We start from the raw sequence: 22091 nt of genomic DNA on the forward strand, positions 1-22091 counted from the left end.
AGAGGGATAGATTTTCTGGATACCGAGTGAGAAAGCCCTTTCCATATTCTTGACTGACTCTGAATGTTTTTCCTTAGCATACAACAACGCCTTTTCAGCATTCGTTTTATGACGGCGTGCATGTTTATCCCTACTTTTAAGCTGCTGCAACGTTTCTTTTTTCCAATTCTGCAAAACATCAAATGCTGCAGGTCTGGCCTTCTTCTTTAACAAGAGCGATTCTAGGTATTCAATACGGGAGATCTCGAAACTACCATTGATTGGCCACTGAAATTCGGAGGCATGTCTGGTTTGACTGTGCCAAATATCATTAAATACTATACTTCCAATGCCATGCTTACAGTACATAGTACACGCCGGCGACCCCTCCTGTGGTGCCGGGCGGCTAAATTCCAAAGATTGTCCTAAAGCAGCTAGACAATTTCCCAGGCATTTCACAAAAAATTGGTGTTACCTGGTCAATGATTGTGTCTGCAGATACAATACGCCAAATTCCAATTGTCAGGGTTAAATTAAGAGTCGGGTCACGACTACACCTAACCAAACCTAAGGAGGACCGTACGTTTTACCAAAGAACTTACCTAACAAATTTTACCTTTTGTTTGGTGGTTTCGGCAAATCTGCCTGCCTCAAAAATGGACCCCCGTCAAGATGCCGTTTCAGACCACACGACTATCGTCCAAGGATCGGACCGTGCAGCGCTGCCGAGGTATCGCGTCTCGTTCGGTCGGGTCCGCAGTATCACACCGTCCGATCCTGGTTTGATAGCCTGCGTCAACCTTCAATGATCCGGCATCAATCTTGAGGGTCCCTATTCGGGCGCCAACTGTGAAAACAGAAAAATAATATGAGGCCGGGAAGCCCAAAAGGAAACACACCAACACAGGTTACAAAGAAACATACAAGTACTTTATTTCAAGCTACAACAGTTACCAAGTCAACTGACAAACGGATAGCTATTCGGCTCTCAGTATAACATAACGAACTTCAACAAGGGTTCGATGTGTTCAGTGAGAGACCGCACATTGGAATACCCAGAACATTTATACAATTTGTCCAGCCCTTGGCCAACCCTCTTGCGGGTTAACCATTCTGTGAAATACAATACTGGTCTAGGGTTCCTTGCCAGGTCAACCTTTGATATATGCATTTTTGATTAGTTTCGCTGATATAAGTAGTACATTTACATATAGGTCAACAGTAGGACAAGGTCTCAGTTCACGACCCCGACAAGTAGCCTGCAGGCATATTAATCATTCAGCTTTACGGAGGTCACAACGGCCAGAATCTATTCGAAATGTCATTTGGCCTCCATTTTGATGTTCAGGGTGACTTCTACATAACAAGAGAACCTAAAATGGCGGCTTGATTCAAGATGGTGGCTTACATTGATTTCTCTGAGGTCAAGACCTTGCCGTGGAGTTTGTTAGCGCATGATGTTTAGACAACTTGGCGTAGGGCAATATACATATATCTATTACAATAGGAGGCATGATATTATTTCTATTCCGACAATTGGTTAGATTAATAGTGCCAGGGCAAGTGTAGGTTAGATTAATAGTGCCTGGGCAAGCAGAGGTTAGATTAATAGTGCCAAAGCAAGCGTAGGTTAGATTTGGGTTATTCTTAATAGTGCAAGGGAAAGTGTTGGTTAGATTAATAGTGCCAACGCAAGCGAAGGTTACAATAATAGTGCCAAGTTAAGCGTAGGTTAGATTTGGGTTATTCTTAATAGTGCCAGGGCAAGCGTACGTTAGATTAATAGTGCCAAGGCAAGCGTAGGTTAGATTTGGGTTATTCTTAATAGTGCTAGGGCAAGCGTAGGTTAGATTGATAGTGCCAAGGCAAGCGTAGATTAGATTAATAGTGCCAACGCAAGCATAGGTTACATTAATAGTGCCAAGGCAAGCATTCGTTAGATTAATAATGCCAGGGCAAGCGTAGGTTACTTTAATAGTGCCAAGGCAAGCGTAGGTTACATTTGGGTTATTCTTAATAGTGCCAGGGCAAGCGTAGGTTAGTTTAATAGTGCCAACGCAAGCGTAGGTTACAATAATAGTGCCAAGGCAAGCGTAGGTTAGATTTGGGTTATTCTTAATAGTGCCAGCGCAAGCGTTGGTTAGATAAATAGTGCCAAGGCAAGCGTAGGTTAGATTTGAGTTATTCTTAATAGTGCCAGGGCAAGCGTAGGTTAGATTAATAGTGCCAAGGCAAACGTAGGTTAGATTAATAGCGCCAGCGCAAGCATAGGTTATATTAATAGTGCCAGGACAAGCATACGTTAGATTAATAATGCCAGGGCAAGCATAGGTTAGATTAATAGTGCCAGGGCAAGTGTAGGTTAGATTAATAGTCCAGCGCAAGCATAGGTTACATTAATAGTGCCAGGGCAAGTGTAGGTTACATTAATAGTGCCAGGGCAAGCGTAGGTTAGATAGTGCCAGGACAAACATAGGTTAGATTGATAGTGCCAAGGCAAGCGTAGATTAGATTAATAGTGCCAACGCAAGCATAGGTTACATTAATAGTGCCAAGGCAAGCATTCGTTAGATTAATAATGCCAGGGCAAGCGTAGGTTACTTTAATAGTGCCAAGGCTAGCGTAGGTTACATTTGGGTTATTCTTAATAGTGCCAGGGCAAGCGTAGGTTAGTTTAATAGTGCCAACGCAAGCGTAGGTTACAATAATAGTGCCAAGGCAAGCGTAGGTTAGATTTGGGTTATTCTTAATAGTGCCAGCGCAAGCGTTGGTTAGATAAATAGTGCCAAGGCAAGCGTAGGTTAGATTTGAGTTATTCTTAATAGTGCCAGGGCAAGCGTAGGTTAGATTAATAGTGCCAAGGCAAACGTAGGTTAGATTAATAGCGCCAGCGCAAGCATAGGTTATATTAATAGTGCCAGGACAAGCATACGTTAGATTAATAATGCCAGGGCAAGCATAGGTTAGATTAATAGTGCCAGGGCAAGTGTAGGTTAGATTAATAGTCCAGCGCAAGCATAGGTTACATTAATAGTGCCAGGGCAAGTGTAGGTTACATTAATAGTGCCAGGGCAAGCGTAGGTTAGATAGTGCCAGGACAAGCATAGGTTAGATTAATAGTGCCAAGGCAAGCGTAGGTTAGATTTGGGTTATTCATAATAGTGCCAGGGCAAGCGTAGGTTAGATAGTGCCAAGGCAAGCGTAGGTTAGATTAATAGTGCCAGGGCAAGCATAAGTTAGATAGTGCCAAGGCAAGCATAGGTTAGATTAATAGTGCCAGGGAAAGCATGGGTTAGATTAATAGTGCCAGGGCAAGCGTAGGTTAGATAGTGCCAAGGCAAGCGTAGGTTAGATTAATAGTGCCAGGGCAAGCATAGGTTAGATAGTGCCAAGGCAAGCGTAGGTTAGATTAATAGTGCCAGGGCAAGCATAGGTTAGATGGTGCCAAGGCAAGCGTAGGTTAGATTAATAGTGCCAGGGCAAGCATAGGTTAGATTAATAGTGCCAGGGTAAGCATAGGTTAGATTTGGGTTATTCTTAATAGTGCCAAGGCAAGCGTAGGTTAGATTAATAGTGCCAGGGCAAGCATAGGTTAGATAGTGCCAAGGCAAGCATAGGTTATATTAATAGTGCCAGGGCAAGCATAGGTTAGATTAATAGTGCCAGGGCAAGTGTAGGTTAGATTTGGGTTATTCTTAGTAGTGCCAAGGCAAGCGTAGGTTAGATTACTAGTGCCAGGGCAAGTGTAGGTTGGATTAATAGTGCCAGGGCAAGCAGCGGTTAGATTTGGGTTATTCTTAATAGTGCCAGGGCAAGCGTAGGTCAGATGTGGGACAGTGGACTGCATTTTGGTTTTGGAACCCCATGGGCGACTGACGGGCACCCCAGTTAGTTTTGCTAGGCAGGGAATGCCTTCTAGTTTAAGGAAAATCAGGAGTTTTCAGCCTATCATTTAATGAAACACCAGTGAGAGGGAAAGCCCGAGTCTGTGTCCTTCTTCTGATCCAGCAAAGAGTCCACAGCATTGGAGATCCATGCCAGTGCAAATGCTGTAGTACCTATGTGGCAGGCAGGAAGGGGGCTACAGAATCATGCATTGCCATCCGACCCTCCTGCCCACCGCACAAATGAAAATAGGGCGCACCGGAAAGGAAAGGTGTACAATCCTAATGCAAGCCTTTCATGCGTCTTGTTTCTGGAACAGAGAGCCTAGAAGTACCCTGATACTCCTTCTTATTGTAATGATCCTGCGTAGTTACACCAATGGTAACTTCAGTCTACACAGAGGCAAAGTAGTGTTTCTAGGCCAGCCAAGACATGGACGCCAACATCTGCCCTCTATTCTCGCCAGGACCTCATCCGAGTTGGAGGTCAAAGCTTCAAGACTGTTTGCAATCCATGGTATGATATGATATGATAGGATAGGTTATTTATAAGGCGCTCAATACCCTGATGTTTCTAAGCGCGGACCAAGCTCCGTGTCGTCTTGCTTCCAAGGCGAGCACGTTGCACCTGAGCTATCCTCCCGAAATGGTATACATTTCTTCTTGCATAAAGTCAATGTGGAAGTGAAAAAGAACCAGCCCATCTGTCAGTCAATGCCTCTCAGAATTGCACATGACATCTTGGTTTTTTTTATTCGACTTACCATTAGGTTTCTATCTGAGGAACTGTTGGTCACCTCTAGTCTCAAGTACCTACATGTTTCCACTTTTCTTTTATATGTGTCTGCTAGCTGCCAGTTAACATTTCCTTGCAGAAAGAACTCATGACTTTAGAGCTATCAGCATTTCTTCCAAAATGATTCTTTTCTGATTAAGCAATGAACAGGTGTCTTGCCCTCTCTAGACCAACAGGAGTGCGGTTGTGATCAGCATTAGAGGACCAAGAGAACTGTCGAGTTCCCATTTTAGGTGGGCAAGAGGGGGCTCCGCAAAGCAGTCTGCAGGCCCGTCTAATCGATGCTCAGAAGCGACGGCGCCAGCACGAGTCTTTAGAAAGTCCCAGAGGGAGAAGGTTCACGCGTAGAAGTAACAGTTCATAGAGTAGAGGTTGCCTTGCACTGGCCAACTCTTGGGATCGTTGTGGGGAGTAGGGATGTACTAAAGTATAGAGAGCCCACATGGAGGTTGATAACGTCCTAGTGCACCCCATAGTCCTGGCTCCTGGAGAATACGCTACCCTAGGCTCTGGATTCCTGAAGCCACCTGCGGCCTGAGGCTTTCTTTGCAAAGAAGCTGATCCATTTTACAAAGAACTTCTCTTTCAATTTAAGATGTTGCATTCAAGCTGCAGTTTTGCTGATCAGCAAACATTCATCAGTCGTCATTTTATGAAATGTAAACAGAAATATTCAGTTCATAAGAAAGTATTCTGTTTTAGAAGTCCATTTTCCTATATTTGGGATATGAAATGCGAGGCATAACTGAGGCCTAAATGAGCCTGGTAAAAAACAACAATGAGTGATATATTATCAGACAGACTCAATATGGTACACTATATACTAACCTGTTCATTTTAAAGAGTCATTTCATAAAATAAAGGAAATGCGGGTACCTGTAATACCGGAGGTCCTCCAGGGAAGCAGATAAGTATTACAAGCAAATGGACCTCGGCTATGAGGTGGACAGATTCGACTAACACGTATTTACCATACAAAAAATCGACTTTCGTACAAAAACATAGTACACCAAAATGTATGTTTATAAAAACCACACCGATTCCCTACTCATTTGCCATTCTCAAAACCATTCCACTATTCTCACACATATTCACTCAAATACATCCAATGTACACTCACAGTGTTATGGGTTAGCAGTTTGTTTGTTTTATTATTTATAATGCACGCCAGACGCGAAGGTATCAGGGCACAGGAGGAGACAAGAATATTCTCAGTTTAGGTTACAGGGCTGTACAGGTATGAACAACAGGCAGAAAGTCAACAATTCTATACAGAAAAGGAGAAGGTAACAAGTTCCGAACAGAGAGGAGGTCACAAACATTTAGATATTATATACATACAGAAATATGGTAGACTCAGTTAGCAGAGTATTAGGAAAACACCGTAGAGGATATATACAGGGTGAGGTAGGGATAAGCTATCAGGCACTATATACAGTGCAAGATACTAGGGAGGAGCCGGCGGGAGGCGTCCTGTATTTTAGCGGTAATTTTCTTTAATCCAGTCACTGATGTTGTGTCTGAAATGTGTATATGATTGGTCTGCCCTTATGGCGGGGGGTAGGGAGTTACACAACTGAGCGGCTTTAACTGGGAAGCTGCACCCTCCCGTTTTGGCGAGTTTAATCCTAGGTACCGGCAGTAAGTTAGAGTTGGCGGTTCTTGTTGGCCTGTCGGGTGATTGTCTGTTAAATCTTTCTATAAGATAGCGTGGGAGCGGCATTATTTAGGCACTTGTGTGTAAGTGAGGCCATTTTTAGCAGTATTTTATCATTGGTGGTGAGCCAATTATTCATTCTCCTTGTCTCTGAAATATGAACCTTTTTTGCTATGCCCAATGCTGCTCTAAAGGCGTTATTTTGGAGAATCTGAATTTTGTTAATGATTTATTTGTTGGCCTCCAGGTATAGGCCATTACAGTAGTCCAGTTTTGATAGAATTAGGGCTCTGGCCAAGGTGATGCAGCTGTGCATGGAGAGGAAGGCTTTGGCAGCTCTAATTAGCTTACATGTGTAAGCAGTGGCAGAGGCCATAGAGTTGACTTGTTTGGGGAATGAGAGGGTGGTGTCTAGGTAGAAACCTAATGTTTTAACTTCTTTGGCAACTTTCATGGTGTTGCCATCGATGTTAAAACTGGTGTATTTGTGGCCAAGTTTATTAAGATTGGGAGTAGTGCCGAGGATGAGGAGCTCAGTTTTGTCATCATTCAGGCATAGACCGTGAGAGGGTATCCATGCCTGGATGATGAGGTAGACTCTGTTCACAAAGGCCAAATCCTTGTCATAATCCCCCGTCAGCGGTATGAGGATCTGGATATCATCGGCATAGTTGGTGTAGGAGATACCAAGACTATCTAGATCATCGAAAAGGGGCTTAGTGAAGATGTTTTACATGGTAGGAGAGACACAAGAGCCCTGGGGTACCCCACATGTGATATGAATGGGGTCGACAGATGCTGAAGGTGAAAGGAAGGATTGTATCCAGTCTATTGCTTCTTGAGAGAAGTGCGCGGCCAAAGCCAAATGGTCACATAGGACTTTGTGGTCCACCAAATCGAGCGCCGCCGATAGGTCAAGTAATAGCAATAGGGCGGTTTTTCCAGTGTCCCTAAGTGCATTGATTTGCCTTAAGGTCTATCCGTGCTGTTTCGGTCCCGTGTTGGGGTCTGAAGCCTGACTGGTGGACTCCTAGGAGTTGGTTATGTTCTAGATATTTCTGTATTTGGAGGTATGCTACCCTGTCTATGATTTTGAGCAGGAAGGGAACTGTGGTGATGGCTCTGTAGTTGGTGGGTATGGAAGGGTCTAGAGATTGTTTTTGAGGAGCAGGAGTACCCAGGACTCCTTAAGGTTGCTGGGGATGGTGTCAGTGGAAAAAGATGCATTCATTAGTTTCGAGTTGAAAGGTGATAGATCTTGGCAGCAGCTTTGATAATTTGGGCTGGGCATGGGGCATCTTGGCAGTTAGATGGTTTGAGGGTGAGGATGACTTTTTCAACCTCTAGGATAGACACTTTGGAGAATCTGAAGCGGTGTGTGGGTTTGCGTGCAGGCGTGGGTGTGCTAGGTGGTTGGATTGAGTTTTGAAGGTTATCTTTTTTATTAGCGATCTTATCCTGGAGGGATGATATTTTGTTAGATAGGGCTTGTTGAATGCTGGTGCACCAGTTTTTGTCTTTTACACAGTTGTCTGACGTCGGGATGGGAGATTCGAGTTCTTGTATGCTTGCGTTGGCTTGTAGGGTTCTCTTGTTGTAGGTGTCTTGTTTGGCGAGGATTATTTCTTTCTTGTAGTGGGAAGATATGTTGCTAAGGTTGGACCTTTTGTCGTCCGAAGGTAGTTGTCTCCATATGGCTTCACTTTTTCTTTTTTCTAGTCTCTGTGATTTAGGGTGTGGAGAGAACCAGGTTTTCAGACGCATTTTGGGTTTACACTTTCTCAGTTTAAGTGGGGCAATGGAGTAAAAGGCTTTGGACATTATTTTGTTGTATTCATTGACTAGGATGTAGGGATCAGTTGACTGTGGTAGGGAGTTAAGTGTCGCTAGTTTTAGAGGTAATAGTTTGTTAGCAGTGATGTTTTTTTTTTATTCCAGGTGGCTACAGGCGGCCGATGGGATGTTTTCTGTGGTCAGTGTTATGGCTTCAAGTGAGAAAGCTAAGAGGTGGTACTCTGACCATGACTGTGGAGTGATGGACGTAATGGAGGCTTTCCAGTTATACTCTGCCACCCAATCAAGAGTTCTTCCTTTGTTATGGGTGGGGAGAGTCACTTTTTGACTAAAGCCTAGTTCAGTGAGAGAGCCAGCGATTAAGGCTGCTTGCTGGTTTTTAGGGTCTTTAAACCCCAGGTTGAAATAACCTAGCAAGAGGACTTGTGAGGTATTTGTTAGGTTGTCAGAAAGGATGGTAGTTAGGTCTTCCTCAAACGACCCAATGGGGCCTGAGGGTCTATATAGTAGGTTAATGGTGAGGGTTAGGGATCCGGAGATGGGTAGTTTATCGATCAGGGATTCGCAGGATTTAACATCAGATGAAGGGGCTAGTCTCATGGCTAGGCTGGTTTTGGCTATTATAGCTAAGCCTCCACCGCGCGCTTTGGTTCTGCCGGCTCTGAGTATTGTGTAATCCTCTGGGACTACAAGCATGAGGGCGGGCCGGCTGCAGTATGAAGCCAGGATTCGGTGATGGCTAGGAAATCAAACTTTTCTGCCTGTATAAGGTCCGCTATCTTTGTGGCCTGAGCCACTATGGATCGGGCATTTATTAAGGCCCCTTTGAGGTGAGGGGCGTTATTACCTGTCAGTGTTTTTAACAGGAACTGGTTATTAGTTGCATTCTCGAGGGGTACATTATAAAGTTTATTCTGGTGGCAGTTTTCATGCTTGAGTTTTGGAGGATTTAGATTAGTGGTGTTTAAGATAGTGTTGGTTGGTTTAGTTAGGGGGCATATTTTCCTTGAGTTTACATTGATAGTTGACCTGGCGAGAGGTTTGAATAATTTAGGTAGTCTGGAGCAGAGTCTATGGTTTCTGGTGGAGGAACTACATGGTCTATCAGTTTTGGGTAGGTCCTGAATGTGAACTTTGGGGGTTTGTGGCTGTGCATGACTCAAGTTGCTAGGTGATGCCTGCGGGCTATCGGCGCGTTATAAACAAACACACATTGGTAACAGTGGTTTCAATGGGTCCTCCATGAGAGCTGAGAGATGATCACTCCTAGTTAGATAGGGGACAGGTGGGAGGTAAAGGCCTATGGTGCTAGTCATGGAGATCAGGTATAGAATGGCCCTTAGTAGGACTGTATGTATGCCTGTCACATAGATGGTAAGGCAACGCAGTCAGGGATAGTCGGCTAATTCGATGTTGCTACCAGTGGGGTGAGATAGCACAGTTTAAATTAGTAGCCTTGTTTGAGTACCTACCAATAGGCTAACACAGTGTGGTCTAGTAGACTAGTTCTAGGTACTACCAGTAGGGTAGAGTGATACAGTCTGGCATAGCAGGCTAGTTCAGGATACTACCAAAAGGGCAGAATGGCACAATTTGGCAAAGTTGGCTAGTTCAGGATACTACCAATAGGGTAGAATGACAAGGTATTGCATGGTAGGCTGGGCCGACTTATACAATACAATACAGTACATCTTGTGTGATGCATTTGCCCAGTGATACATTAATCTGTGGCAGAAGTGGATAATGCACAATAATACATCAGTCAATTATTCAGGCATTTCGGTTGGGTTATTGCTGAGTTGATCATTAATAGCACTGGATAACTATACAGCTTGCATTTGTTCGTATAGAGCAATGTCATTTTTACGGACACAATGGTTATTTAACTCGTGGCCCGGTGGGGCGTGAGCCGTCAATGGAGCGAAGGACACTAGCTCCAATGACTCTTGTAATGATTGCTATGCTAGGGTGTGTAGACCTATGGATAGGGCCTCAGGAGCTGCGGTTAGCCTTCAGAGTTCAGCGATGTAGCAACAGTAGTATAGCCTGGCTGGTGGCCGGGTTGGCTAAGTGTTAGGATATATTGCCCACGCACCAGGCCAGTTCTGAGAGCTTGTGGGCAGGCAAGGGGGAGGCATGCGTGTCCCAGCGGATGATGTGTTAGCTCGATCTTCAATAGCAGTTGTTTCGACGAGAAAGGGTCGGTTTCTCGCACTCGTCGCGGGACTTACTTCAAGTAGAATGTTATGGCCTGCGGGGTATGAAAGTGGATGAGTGAAGGAGCACACTTACTCTGTACTGAGACAACAGGGGTGGCGCCCAGCTACCCGCCACAGACAGGCAGCCTCTTTTGCTTGCCCCTTCTGCGACGGTGCTTCCACACTATGGCTCTTGCCTATCGGTGGGGGCGGGAGCTGGAAATAGCAGAGCTCAGCCACTGATTTGCTGGGATAGAAGGTCAGGCCTGGAGGTGGCAGCTATTATCTGCGTTGCAGGCAATGGTGGGGGATCCCGAAATCCGCCAATTCAATGCCTATGGAGCATATGTGAATCCGAGCACTGCACAATTGCGGTGTCACGCGTAGTCCAGATATTATTGGGCAAGAAATTAGAACTATATCTGTTGGCGCTGCATCTCACCGTCGCGGTCCCTGTTGCTTGTCCACTTTGCTGATCAAGGTGTGGTAAGATGGAGAGGGGCCTCCTGACCGCTCCTCCCGACACGGCTGCTGGAATTCTGACACAGTTATGCCAGACCTTTTTTTTTCTTAAAGAAAACTCCAAAAATTCTTCAATTTCTCACACCCAAGTAAACTACAAGTGTGTCATTATGTTTTACAGCGGGCAAAAACGTATTAACATTGTCTTGTCTACAAGTGTTTCGTCAGCAAGGGTGGCTTCTAATGTAGCCTTGCGTTAACCTGATCTTGTTCAGGGCATGGGTGGGGCGTGAATATGGCCCCACCCTCACAAAAACATCCAGTGGAAGATATCTTCAAACAAGTTCACTCCAAAAGGAACTCATGGGGGTAATGCAAACTATGGATTGAATCCTTGGTGCTCCAATGATTACACAGGAGCTTCCCAAGAAGCAGCTGACACTTGAACTGTCTCTCAATAAACGCCAACCAGGGGGACCCTTTGCTGGTTTCACAGTTGGCTTCAGTTCTGTTTTTGCGCCTTGCTCTCGCAGAAGTACCCGCGTCAGTGAGTCGCAGCCAGTACCAGACTTTGAAAGAGCGTAAAGTCTAATGCCTGCAAATTCTACAGCGGGTTAGACTGGGAGGGGCAACGAGGAATATGTGGGAGGAATATCCAGTCGAAAGAACGTTACAAGGGGTAAGTAACGTGTTCTTCAAATGGATTGTGTCCTCCCACGTATTCCTCATTTTTTGATAGACTCCCAAAGCAGTGTTAAGTATTGGAGGAGGGAGTATGAATTTTCCATTTGTCATGAATTGAATAGAGGACAGCTTTTCAAACTCCTCTTTCCTGGCTAGAGGATGACTTCAGACAGTAATGCTTAGCAAATGTGTGTATGGTAGACCAAGTGGCTGCCGCACAAATGTCTTTGATAGGCACCCGTGTTTGCAGAGCAGAAGAAGTCGCCATGCACCTTGTGGAATGAGCTCTCTGGCCTTCAGGAGGATCTTTTCCAGCCAATCTGTAGCATTCCGTAATGGCAAGAATTATCCAACTGGACAAAGTGTGTTTTGTACCTGGAAGCCCCAGTTTATGTCCAATGTAATGAAAAGCTGGTCATGCTGGTGCATTTTCAACATCCCTGAAACGTAATGCTCATAGCCCTTCTTGGATTATGCCTGTGTAGCCTTTCCTCTTCCTTGCATGGATGAGGAGGTGGATAGAATGTTGGAAGCACAATTTTCTGGGATAAATGAAAATCTGATACAATTTGTGGCAAAAAAGAAGGTTTAATCCTAAGTACAAGTTTGTCCTTGTAAAAGATAGTAAATGGAGGCTTACTAGATAAGGCCTGCAACTCATCCTGGGGGCGGATGTCAACGCAACTAACAGAATCGTTTGAAATGTTAGTCCCCTCAGTGGACAGAAATGGAGTGGCTCAAAGGGAGCACACATCAGAAATGTCAACACAGGATTAAAATCCCAAACTGAAACTTTTAAGGGTGTAGGAGTGAACACGTTAGTGAGCCCTTTAAGAAATTGCATGATCAAAGGCACCTTGAAATATACCTCTTCAGTTGTGTGCTTGAAGATAACAAAATAACCTATTATTGTTCAATTTGGAGCCCCAGATTTGCCAAATGTAACAAAAATGGTATCACCATAGGTGTACTGCACAGAAAAGGACCCACATCCTTTTCTCTGCACCAGCTGCTGAACTTGTTCCAATGGCAGCAGTACAAAGATGTTGTTGCTGGCCTCCTGGCTGAAAGCAAGATCTCCATTACGTCATACCGAGGTCCCAATTCCTGTATCTCAACCTCTTAGAAACCACAAGTGAAGGTTGAAAGTCTTGACCTCTGGATGGAGAACCCAACCCTCCTCTAGCGAGAGAAGGTCTTCTCTTTGTGGAAGACGCTTTGGAGGGCAGATGGACATGTCCAGAAGGTCCGGGTACCACGTCCTCCTGGCCTAATCCGTAGCAATTAGGATCATGGCTTCTCTGAACTTTTTCAACCTCCTGATCACTTGAGGAATAACAAGGACTGGAGGAAACGCGAACAGGAGTGGAAACTCCCAGTCCACTGAGAAAGCATCTCCTAGAGCTCCTCTTGGGGGAAATTCCCTGGAGCAGAACAGATCGCACGTCCGGTTGACACTGGTCATGAACAGATCTACTTGAGGGTTTCCTCAAAGCGCAAAGATCTCTTCAAGGACTTCCTGAGCTAGTTACCACTCATGGGAGACTCTGCTATGCCTGTACAGAGTGTCCGCCACTGTGTTCTCCTAGCCAGCTAGGTGAACTGCTTATAGAGAAATTCCCAATTGAATTGCCCAGAACCAGAGCTGCATTGCCTCTCAGCACAGTGGTAGTGGCCCTACATCTCCTCTCTTGTTGAGGTAGTATATGGTCACTGTGCGTTTCGGGGAATTATTAGGACATTCTTTCCCTGTACAGAGGGCACAAAGGCCTTCAGCTCCAAAAGGTTAATGTGCAGTTTGGACTCCGATTGAGACCAACGACCGCTGATTGTCAGATCATTGGTGTGGGCTCCCCACCCCGTGAGTGAGGTGCCCGTAACTATTGTTATCTCTGGCCATGGTTGCCAAAAAGGTTCTCCCTTCAGAACAATGTTCTCGCAGGCCCACCACAGGAGATCCTGTGCTACACTGCTTGGAACCTGAAGCAGATCTGACATCTTGCCCGAGAAATGAGGCCACTGTGTCCTGAGAGCCCACTGAAGGGACCGTATTCTCAGGCGAGCCTCTGGCACCAGGAAAATGCAGAATGGCATGAGGCCGAGCAACCTCAAAAAGTCAAAGGCAATCTGGAATTTGGTGACCATCTGCGGTATGTCGAGCCCTCACCACGGGTGGCAAGGCTATTCCCAAGGAGGCATTCAGTTCTGCTTCATTGAATTCTAGTCTTTGAGATGATCTCATGTGGGACTTTTTGTAATTGAGGGAGAAGCCTAGTCTGTGGAGCGAGTGGCAGGTTATGTTGAGATGTTCCAGGGCCTGCTCGGGGGACAGGCCCTGATCAGCCAATCCTCCAGGTAGGGGTAGATATGAATCCCCCGTCTCGTGAGACTCACTCCCATCAACTTGCTGAAGACCTTTGGGCCGGAGGTCAGCCCGAATGGCAGAACTCGAAACTGATCATGAGAACGCCACCAATGAACCTCAGGTACTTCCTGTGCTTGAGATGGATTGGCACATGAAAGAAAGCATCCTGAGGGTCCAATGACACCATCCAATCCTGGAGCTGGAGGACCTGAAAGATGTGAGAAAGTGTGATCATCTTGAACCTGTCCTTCCTGAGGAACTTGATCAAGCATCTGAAGTCCAAAATGGGTCTTAATCATGCATCCTACTCAGAGATTAGGAAATAAGGAGAGTACTACCCTTTATTCCTCTCCGTTACAGGTACTGGTTCTATAGCACCTTTCTCTAGCAGGCTCACATTTTCCTGCACAAAGAACGGATCCAGAACTTTGTAAGAGTGGCTCCTCAGTGGATAGTCCTGAGGCCTTTTTAGAAAGGGGAGGCAGTAACCCTGGGCTACTATTTCCAATGCCCACGCATCTGAAGCAATACCCTTCCATTCATGCAGATGTAGTGAGAGTCTGCCTCCCACCAGGGTCTTGTGCATTAAGGCCTCAGAGAGGTTTTAAGGCGGCTAAAGTAGCCGCTGCTTGGGCAGACTTTGCCCCCCTCCCTCGTCCACCACCTGGGAATCTTCTTTGGCCCCTTTGACTAACCATTCCTCTCGCTCTTCCAACTGAGGAGTAGAAGCGAAAGGACTTACCCCTCCCAGGTGATCCACTGGGTGAGATGGTTGTGGCTGTCTGGTGGCAAAACCTGACTTCCTCAACCACGCAAACCTGCGTATTACTGTGCTCGCTGCCATTGTTCTGCTAATGCTATCAGCCGAGTCCAGCCCTGTTTGTAGAGACTCACACATTGCCTGCTTATCATCTATTACAATATTCAGGAAGCCGTCTCTTTATTCCCCTTTGGAAATATGGTCAGCCGCCATAGCTAAAAAATCCCAAACGGTGAATGTAAATTTTGCTACGGTGCAAGTGGCATCCGCAGATTGAAAAATACTTTCCTTGCCCAAGCATTGAAATGCTTATCATCTGTATTTGGTGGCATGGTTTGCCTGTTTGCAGTCTGTTTGGAAGTAGATGTCGCCGCCTGAACCATCAGCCTTTCTGGTGTCGGCTGCTTTGACAAGTAGTCAGAGTCACTGCTTGAAGGCCTGTACGTCTTGGTGAGCTTCTTATTCACCGCAGGACTTGATTCAGGAAACTCCCAATTTGCCATTACCATTTTTTGAAGGGCAACATGAAATGGTAGAACCGGATCCTTCCGTGGACCCACGTCGAGAATGTCTGTTAAATCGTCTTGCTCGAACGGTGGAGCAGGTCTGCCCCATCCCAGAAAGTCAATAACTCTGGTCATAAGTTGCCTATAAGAGGCATCTGCATGGTCTGCAGAGCCTCCAGTTCCGGTGATGTGTCAGTACCGCTAGCAGATAGAAGATTCTCATATAAGTCCTTTAACCCGGACTCATCAGATATTAGAGCATCTGGGACATTATGATATCATATGATATTTATAACGCGCCTGTACACAAGTGTTTCTAGGCAAATTAAGAGTGCCATACTCCAGCCTAAATGGAGGAGTGTCCTGGTCCGATGGCCCGTGCTCCTCAAAAATGGAGGATAAATATATGAAAAAATCTTACCTTGGCAAAGGCTTATACAATATTTCAGTTTGTTTCGAAATTACTGGAGCTTTTGTGGGCAAAAGCATTGATGGCGTCGGTGGTTTCTTTGACAAAAAGGGCGTTGACGATTTCAGCATCGATGGTGTCAACGGTCTGGACACTAATGGCGTTGATGTGTTCGACGATTTATGCACAGATCCTGGCATCGACTGAGCCCTCAAAGGGCTTGACCTTCGACTCAATGCAGTCTATGATGATTGTGAATCAAGTCGAGGCCTCAACGGTTCTCGAGGGGTCTGCGGCTTGCGTCCCGGGCTCGAGGGCATGCAGGATTTAGCCTTAGCCCTTTCCTTGTCGGCTGTCGATGGCATGACAGGAGAATGGCCTTTTTCTTTTTCCTCTGAGGGGGTCAGGGACCCCTTCTCGAAAATGTTTAGCATTTCCTGCCTGAATTCCTCCCACTGAGCTGGTGTCGAGGATTTAGTTGGACAGGATATCCTTCTCTCTGGAGAGGAATTGGATGAGGAAGAAATAGGCAACCTATAGCGCCTTTACTTCGCCTTATTCGATGAGGAATCGTGCTATCGGTTCCTGGAATGTGAGCACTTTTTTCGATCTCTTCCTTCAAGGAGAGTCGCCTCTCGACTCGTCAGACGAGTGTTTCTTTGACGTCACCATCGAGGGGGATTTAGTAGGGGGCCTACCCACTGCTAATTTCTCTTTATGCTCTTTCAGAGCCTTACCAGTCATAGACGGACTCACAGTCCTCCATCCTATGCTCCACGCCAAGGCACCAAAGACACACTCAATGAGGATTCATGAGGGACATCTTGGTGCCGCAGTCGTGACACTTTTTTAACCCGGTCTTCGAGGTTGATGGTGTCGAAGATGAGGTCATTGTACTCAATGTTGCAGTTTTTTCTCCCAAAACACCAAAGCGCACCGTATTTCTCAAAGCATTAGCTATCACGGACAAACTGACCCGACACCAACGGGCACTGCGCTTGCTATATATACCATCAACGCACAGCGTCCTATGCCACATTTTTATTTTCAAAGCAGCTAAAGCTGGAAGGAAATCTATGTAAAGATGAGGAATACATAGGAGGGCACAATCCATTCGAAACATGTTTCTGTCCAATAGCGAACCTGTTCGGATGCTCCGGGGAAGTACCATAAAGCAGAGAGACGCAACTCCCCTGGGCTCCTTGCATACACACTATCCTCGGCCATTCTGTGTGACTCTGGGATGGGGGGTGGACTCTGACAAGTGGGGTATGATAAAAAACATGGCAACTGCACGTATGTAATGCTGCATTGCCTTCTAGTGATTCGTGGTCTAGGGCTCCTGCCTTTACCTTTTTTGCACTTCACGTTCCATGTCCCTGTGGCACTTATCTGACCATAATCTCACAAGTGTGTGAGGGTTATTCCTTGTCCCATATTCCTCCCCCTTTCACTTGTGGTACCACTGTGTGACTGTGTCTCACTTTTGCTGCCTTATTAACCAGCTATAATTAAATAGCATTGTCATTCTAATCTCCGCTCTGTCCTCATCTTACTCGATCTCTCTTCTGCCTTTGACATGGTCAACCATGCCATCCTGCTCAATCGTCTCCGTGAGAACCTGGGTATCACCGATCAGGCCCTGGCCTGGCTGACCTTGGTCCTCTCTGATCGACCCTCCCAGGTCCAACTTGGGTCCTTCCTTTCCTCACTCTCTAACTGTGGTGTTGCTCAGGGTTCTAACCTCTCTCCCTGGCTGTTCAACCAATACCTGGCACCTCTCGGGCCACCACACTGCCGCTCTCTGCACCAACTTTCAGTGCTATGCGGGTGACACTCAGCTCGTTTTCAGGCTCCCCTCTGCCACCTCTTCTCCTTCTCTCATCTATGTCTGTCTGCTATCCAGGAGTGGTGTGCCGCCAATGATCTCTGCATTAATTCCAGCAAGATGGAGATTCTCCACATTGGCACACCTGCAACCTCCTTTCCTGTCACTCTCTGGCCATCCTCCCTTGGCCCTCTTCCTCCTCCCACCTGTGAGTCTAAGAACCTCAGGGTCATCTTCAACTCCACACTCTCCTTTTCTCCTCTGATCTCTGACGTCTCTAAGAAGTCCAATTACCAACTGCGCCTCCTCAGAGGTTTTCTTCCTTTTCTCTCCTTCCCCAAGAAACTCATTGTCTCTCGAGCTCTGGTTCTCTCTAGGCTAGACTACTGCAACAGCCTCTTTCTAAATCTGCCTGCTTCTACTCTCCGTCCTCTGCAACCCATCCAGAACAGGACTGCAAGACTTGTCTGTGGCCTCCAACCCAGGGACTGTATCTCTCCAGCACTACAATATCTGCATTGGCTCCCAGTGGCTGCAAGCATTAGGTTCAAGAACCTCTGCATTGTCCACAAGGCCATCCTCAATACCTCCAACTCTCTCTTTGTAAATACCTTCCTACTTGAGCTCTTCGCTGCTCCACCTCCAACTCCCTCAGGGTCAGTCGCTTCTCCAAGAAACAAGTGGATGGTGGATCTCTTTCTTCAGCTGGGGCCACCCCCTGGAACAGCCTCCCTGCCTCTCTGAAACTCGAGGAGTACCATCTGCAGTGCCGGAAGCACCTCAAGACTTTCCTCTTTGCTTCTGCTTTCTCTCTTCCTCTCCCATGCTGATGTCCTGTCTGATACTGCACTGGACACCTGACTATCCTCTCATTTCGGGCCCATGTCCATACCTGCCCAGATGCACTGCCTCCCAGCAACCCTTGCACTTGGGTCTGTATCTGTAACCCTACAGTCCACCTACCTGCACTTTTGGACACCTGCTGTCTGCACTTACCCTTGAACCTGCCACCTGCTGGCTGCACAGCTTGTTATTGTTTTGATCCCATGTACAGCACTCCCCCCTCCCCTTTCTCCTGGCACTTTCTCCCTCCCCTGCACTTGCGTGATCGCAATATCACTTGGCCTAGTAAGATTGTTGTCTCTGTCCTGCCTCTGTTTCCCCCTTCCTTGGCTCGTCGCGTCTTGAAACACTTCTTTATAGGCATGTTACAAATGCCATATCATAACATACTCGGGAGGATAGCTCAGGGGCAACGTGCTCGCCTTGGAAGCAAGACGACACAGAGCAACACAAGTTCGATCCCCAGGTCCGCGCTTAGAAACCTCTGGGTATTAAGCGCATTATAAATAACCTATCATATCATACTGCTGGCCGTGGTTTGCTCATGTAGTCTTAAGTGCATGTCGTGATCATTCTGAGGCCTGTGTTCTTCCCACAGTTTAAGGGTGTGCAGGCAGTAGTGCATGTGGTGATGATTCCGAGGCCTGTGTTCTTCCCCCAGTTGAAGGGTGTGCAGGCTGTAGTGCATGTGGTGATCATTCTGAGGCCTGTCTTCTTCCCACAGTTGAAGGGTGTGCAGGCTGTAGTGCATGTGGTGATCATTCTGAGGCCTGGGTTTTACCCACAGTTAAAGGGTGTGCAGGCGGTAGTGCATGTGGTGATCATTCTGAGGCCTGTCTTCTTCCCACAGTTGAAGGGTGTGCAGGCTGTAGTGCATGTGGTGATCATTCTGAGGCCTGTCTTCTTCCCACAGTTGAAGGGTGTGCAGGCTGTAGTGCATGTGTTGATCATTCTGAGGCCTGGGTTTTACCCACAGTTAAAGGGTGTGCAGGCGGTAGTGCATGTGGTGATCATTCTGAAGCCTGTGTTCTTCCCACAGTTGAAGGGTGTGCAGGCTGTAGTGCATGTGGTGATCATTCTGAGGCCTGTGTTCTTCCCACAGTTGAAGGGTGTGCAGGCTTTAGTGCATGTAGTGATCATTCTGAGGCCTGTGTTCTTCCCACAGTTGAAGGGTTTCTTCCCACAGTTGAAGGGCGTGCAGGCTGTGGTGGGTTTGGTGATCATTCTGAGGCCTGTGTTCTTCCCACAGTTGAAGGAAGTGCAGGCTTTAGTGTGTGTGGTGTTCATTCTGAGGCCTGTGTTCTTCCCACAGTTGAAGTGTGTGCAGGCTGTAGTGCGTGTGGTGATCGTTCTGAGGCCTGTGTTCTTCCCACAATTGAAGGGTGTGCGGACTATAGTGCGTGTGGTGATCATTCTGAGGCCTGTGTTCTTGCCACAGCTGAAGAGTGTGCAGGCTGTAGTGCGTGTGGTGATCATTCTGAGGCCTGTCTTCTCCCCACAGTTGAAGGGTGTGCAGGCTTTAGTGCGTGTGGTGATCATACTGAGGCCTGTGTTCTTGCCACTGTTGAAGGGTGTGCAGGCATTAGTGCGTGTGGTGATCTTTCTGAGGCCTGTTTTCTTCCCACAGTTGAAGGGTGTGCACACGGTAGTGCATGTGGTGATCATTTTAAGGCCTGTGTTCTTCCCACAGTTGAAGGGTGTGCAGGCGGTAGGGCATGTGGTGATCATTCTAAGTCCTGTGTTCTTCCCACAGTTGAAGGGTATGCAGGCGGTAGGACATGTGGTGATCATTCTGAGGCCTGTGTTCTTCCCACAGTTGAAGGGTGTGCAGGCGGTAGTGCATGTGGTGATCATTCTGGGGTCTGTGTTCTTCCCACAGTTGAAGGGTGTGCAGGCAGTAGTGCATGTGGGGATCATTCTGGGGTCTGTGTTCTTCCCACAGTTGAACGGTGTGCAGGCGGTAGTGCATGTGTTGATCATTCTGAGGTCTGTGTTCTTCCCACAGTTGAACGGTGTGCAGGCGGTAGGGCATGTGGTGATCATTCTGAGGCCTGTGTTCTTCCCAGAGTTTAAGGGTGTGCAGGCGGTAGTGCATGTGGTGATCATTCTTGGGCCTGTGTTCTTCCCATAGTTGAAGGGTGTGCAGGCGGTAGTGCATGTGGTGATCATTCTGAGGCCTGTGTTCTTCCCACAGTTGAAGGATGTGCAGGCGGTAGTTCATGTCGTGATCATTCTGAGGCCTGTGTTCTTCCCAGAGTTGAAGGGTGTGCAGGTGGTAGTGCATGTGGTGATCATTCTGAGGCCTGTGTTCTTCCCAGAGTTGAAGGGTGTGCAGGCGGTAGGGCATGTGGTGATCATTCTGAGGCCTGTGTTCTTCCCACAGTTGAAGGGTGTTCAGGCGGTAGTGCATGTGGTGATCATTCTGAGGCCTGTGTTCTTCCCACAGTTGAAGGAAGTGCAGGCTGTAGTGTGTGTGGTGTTCATTCTGAGGCCTGTGTTCTTCCCACAGTTGAAGTGTGTGCAGGCTGTAGTGCGTGTGGTGATCGTTCTGAGGCCTGTGTTCTTCCCACAATTGAAGGGTGTGCGGACTGTAGTGCGTGTGGTGATCATTCTGAGGCCTGTGTTCTTGCCACAGCTGAAGAGTGTGCAGGCTGTAGTGCGTGTGGTGATCATTCTGAGGCCTGTCTTCTCCCCACAGTTGAAGGGTGTGCAGGCTTTAGTGCGTGTGGTGATCATACTGAGGCCTGTGTTCTTGCCACTGTTGAAGGGTGTGCAGGCATTAGTGCGTGTGGTGATCTTTCTGAGGCCTGTTTTCTTCCCACAGTTGAAGGGTGTGCACACGGTAGTGCATGTGGTGATCATTTTAAGGCCTGTGTTCTTCCCACAGTTGAAGGGTGTGCAGGCGGTAGGGCATGTGGTGATCATTCTAAATCCTCTGTTCTTCCCACAGTTGAAGGGTATGCAGGCGGTAGGGCATGTGGTGATCATTCTGAGGCCTGTGTTCTTCCCACAGTTGAAGGGTGTGCAGGCGGTAGTGCATGTGGTGATCATTCTGGGGTCTGTGTTCTTCCCACAGTTGAAGGGTGTGCAGGCGGTAGTGCATGTGGGGATCATTCTGGGGTCTGTGTTCTTCCCATAGTTGAACGGTGTGCAGGCGGTAGTGCATGTGTTGATCATTCTGAGGCCTGTGTTCTTCCCACAGTTGAATGGTGTGCAGGCGGTAGGGCATGTGGTGATCATTCTGAGGCCTGTGTTCTTCCCAGAGTTTAAGGGTGTGCAGGCGGTAGTGCATGTGGTGATCATTCTTGGGCCTGTGTTCTTCCCATAGTTGAAGGGTGTGCAGGCGGTAGTGCATGTGGTGATCATTCTGAGGCCTGTGTTCTTCCCACAGTTGAAGGATGTGCAGGCGTTAGTTCATCTCGTGATCATTCTGAGGCCTGTGTTCTTCCCAGAGTTGAAGGGTGTGCAGGTGGTAGTGCATGTGGTGATCATTCTGAGGCCTGTGTTCTTCCCAGAGTTGAAGGGTGTGCAGGCGGTAGGGCATGTGGTGATCATTCTGAGGCCTGTGTTCTTCCCACAGTTGAAGGGTGTTCAGGCGGTAGTGCATGTGGTGATCATTCTGAGGCCTGTGTTCTTCCCACAGTTGAAGGGTGTGCAGGTTGTAGGGCATGTGGTGATCATTCTGATGCCTGTGTTCTTCCCACAGTTGAAGGGTGCGCAGGCGATAGTGCATGTGGTGATCTTCTGGGGTCTGTGTTCTTCCCACAGTTGAAGAGTGTGCAGGCTTTAGTGCATGTGGTGATCATTCTGAGGCTGGTGTTCTTCCCACAGTTGAAGGGTGTGCAGACTGTAGTGCGTGTGGTGATCATTCTGAGGCTGTGTTCTTGCCACAGCTGAAGAGTGTGCAGGCTGTAGTGCGTGTGGTG

General features: G+C 47.2%; 1 protein-coding gene across 1 annotated transcript in view; it reads left to right on the forward strand.

The window, feature by feature from the left end:
- The window catches only part of LOC138473484 (deleted in malignant brain tumors 1 protein-like), a 1627178-nt gene that overhangs the window by 135322 nt on the left and 1469765 nt on the right, over positions 1–22091 (forward strand). The window contains exon 3 of the mRNA XM_069612128.1: positions 4331–4342. Within this exon, the coding sequence (XP_069468229.1) occupies positions 4331–4342 (12 nt within the window). The remainder of the gene's footprint in view (positions 1–4330; positions 4343–22091) is intronic.

Source organism: Ambystoma mexicanum, chromosome 8 (genome assembly GCF_040938575.1).
Source record: "Ambystoma mexicanum isolate Mex_15411 chromosome 8, UKY_AmexF1_1, whole genome shotgun sequence".
Taxonomy (NCBI): Eukaryota; Metazoa; Chordata; class Amphibia; order Caudata; family Ambystomatidae; genus Ambystoma; species Ambystoma mexicanum.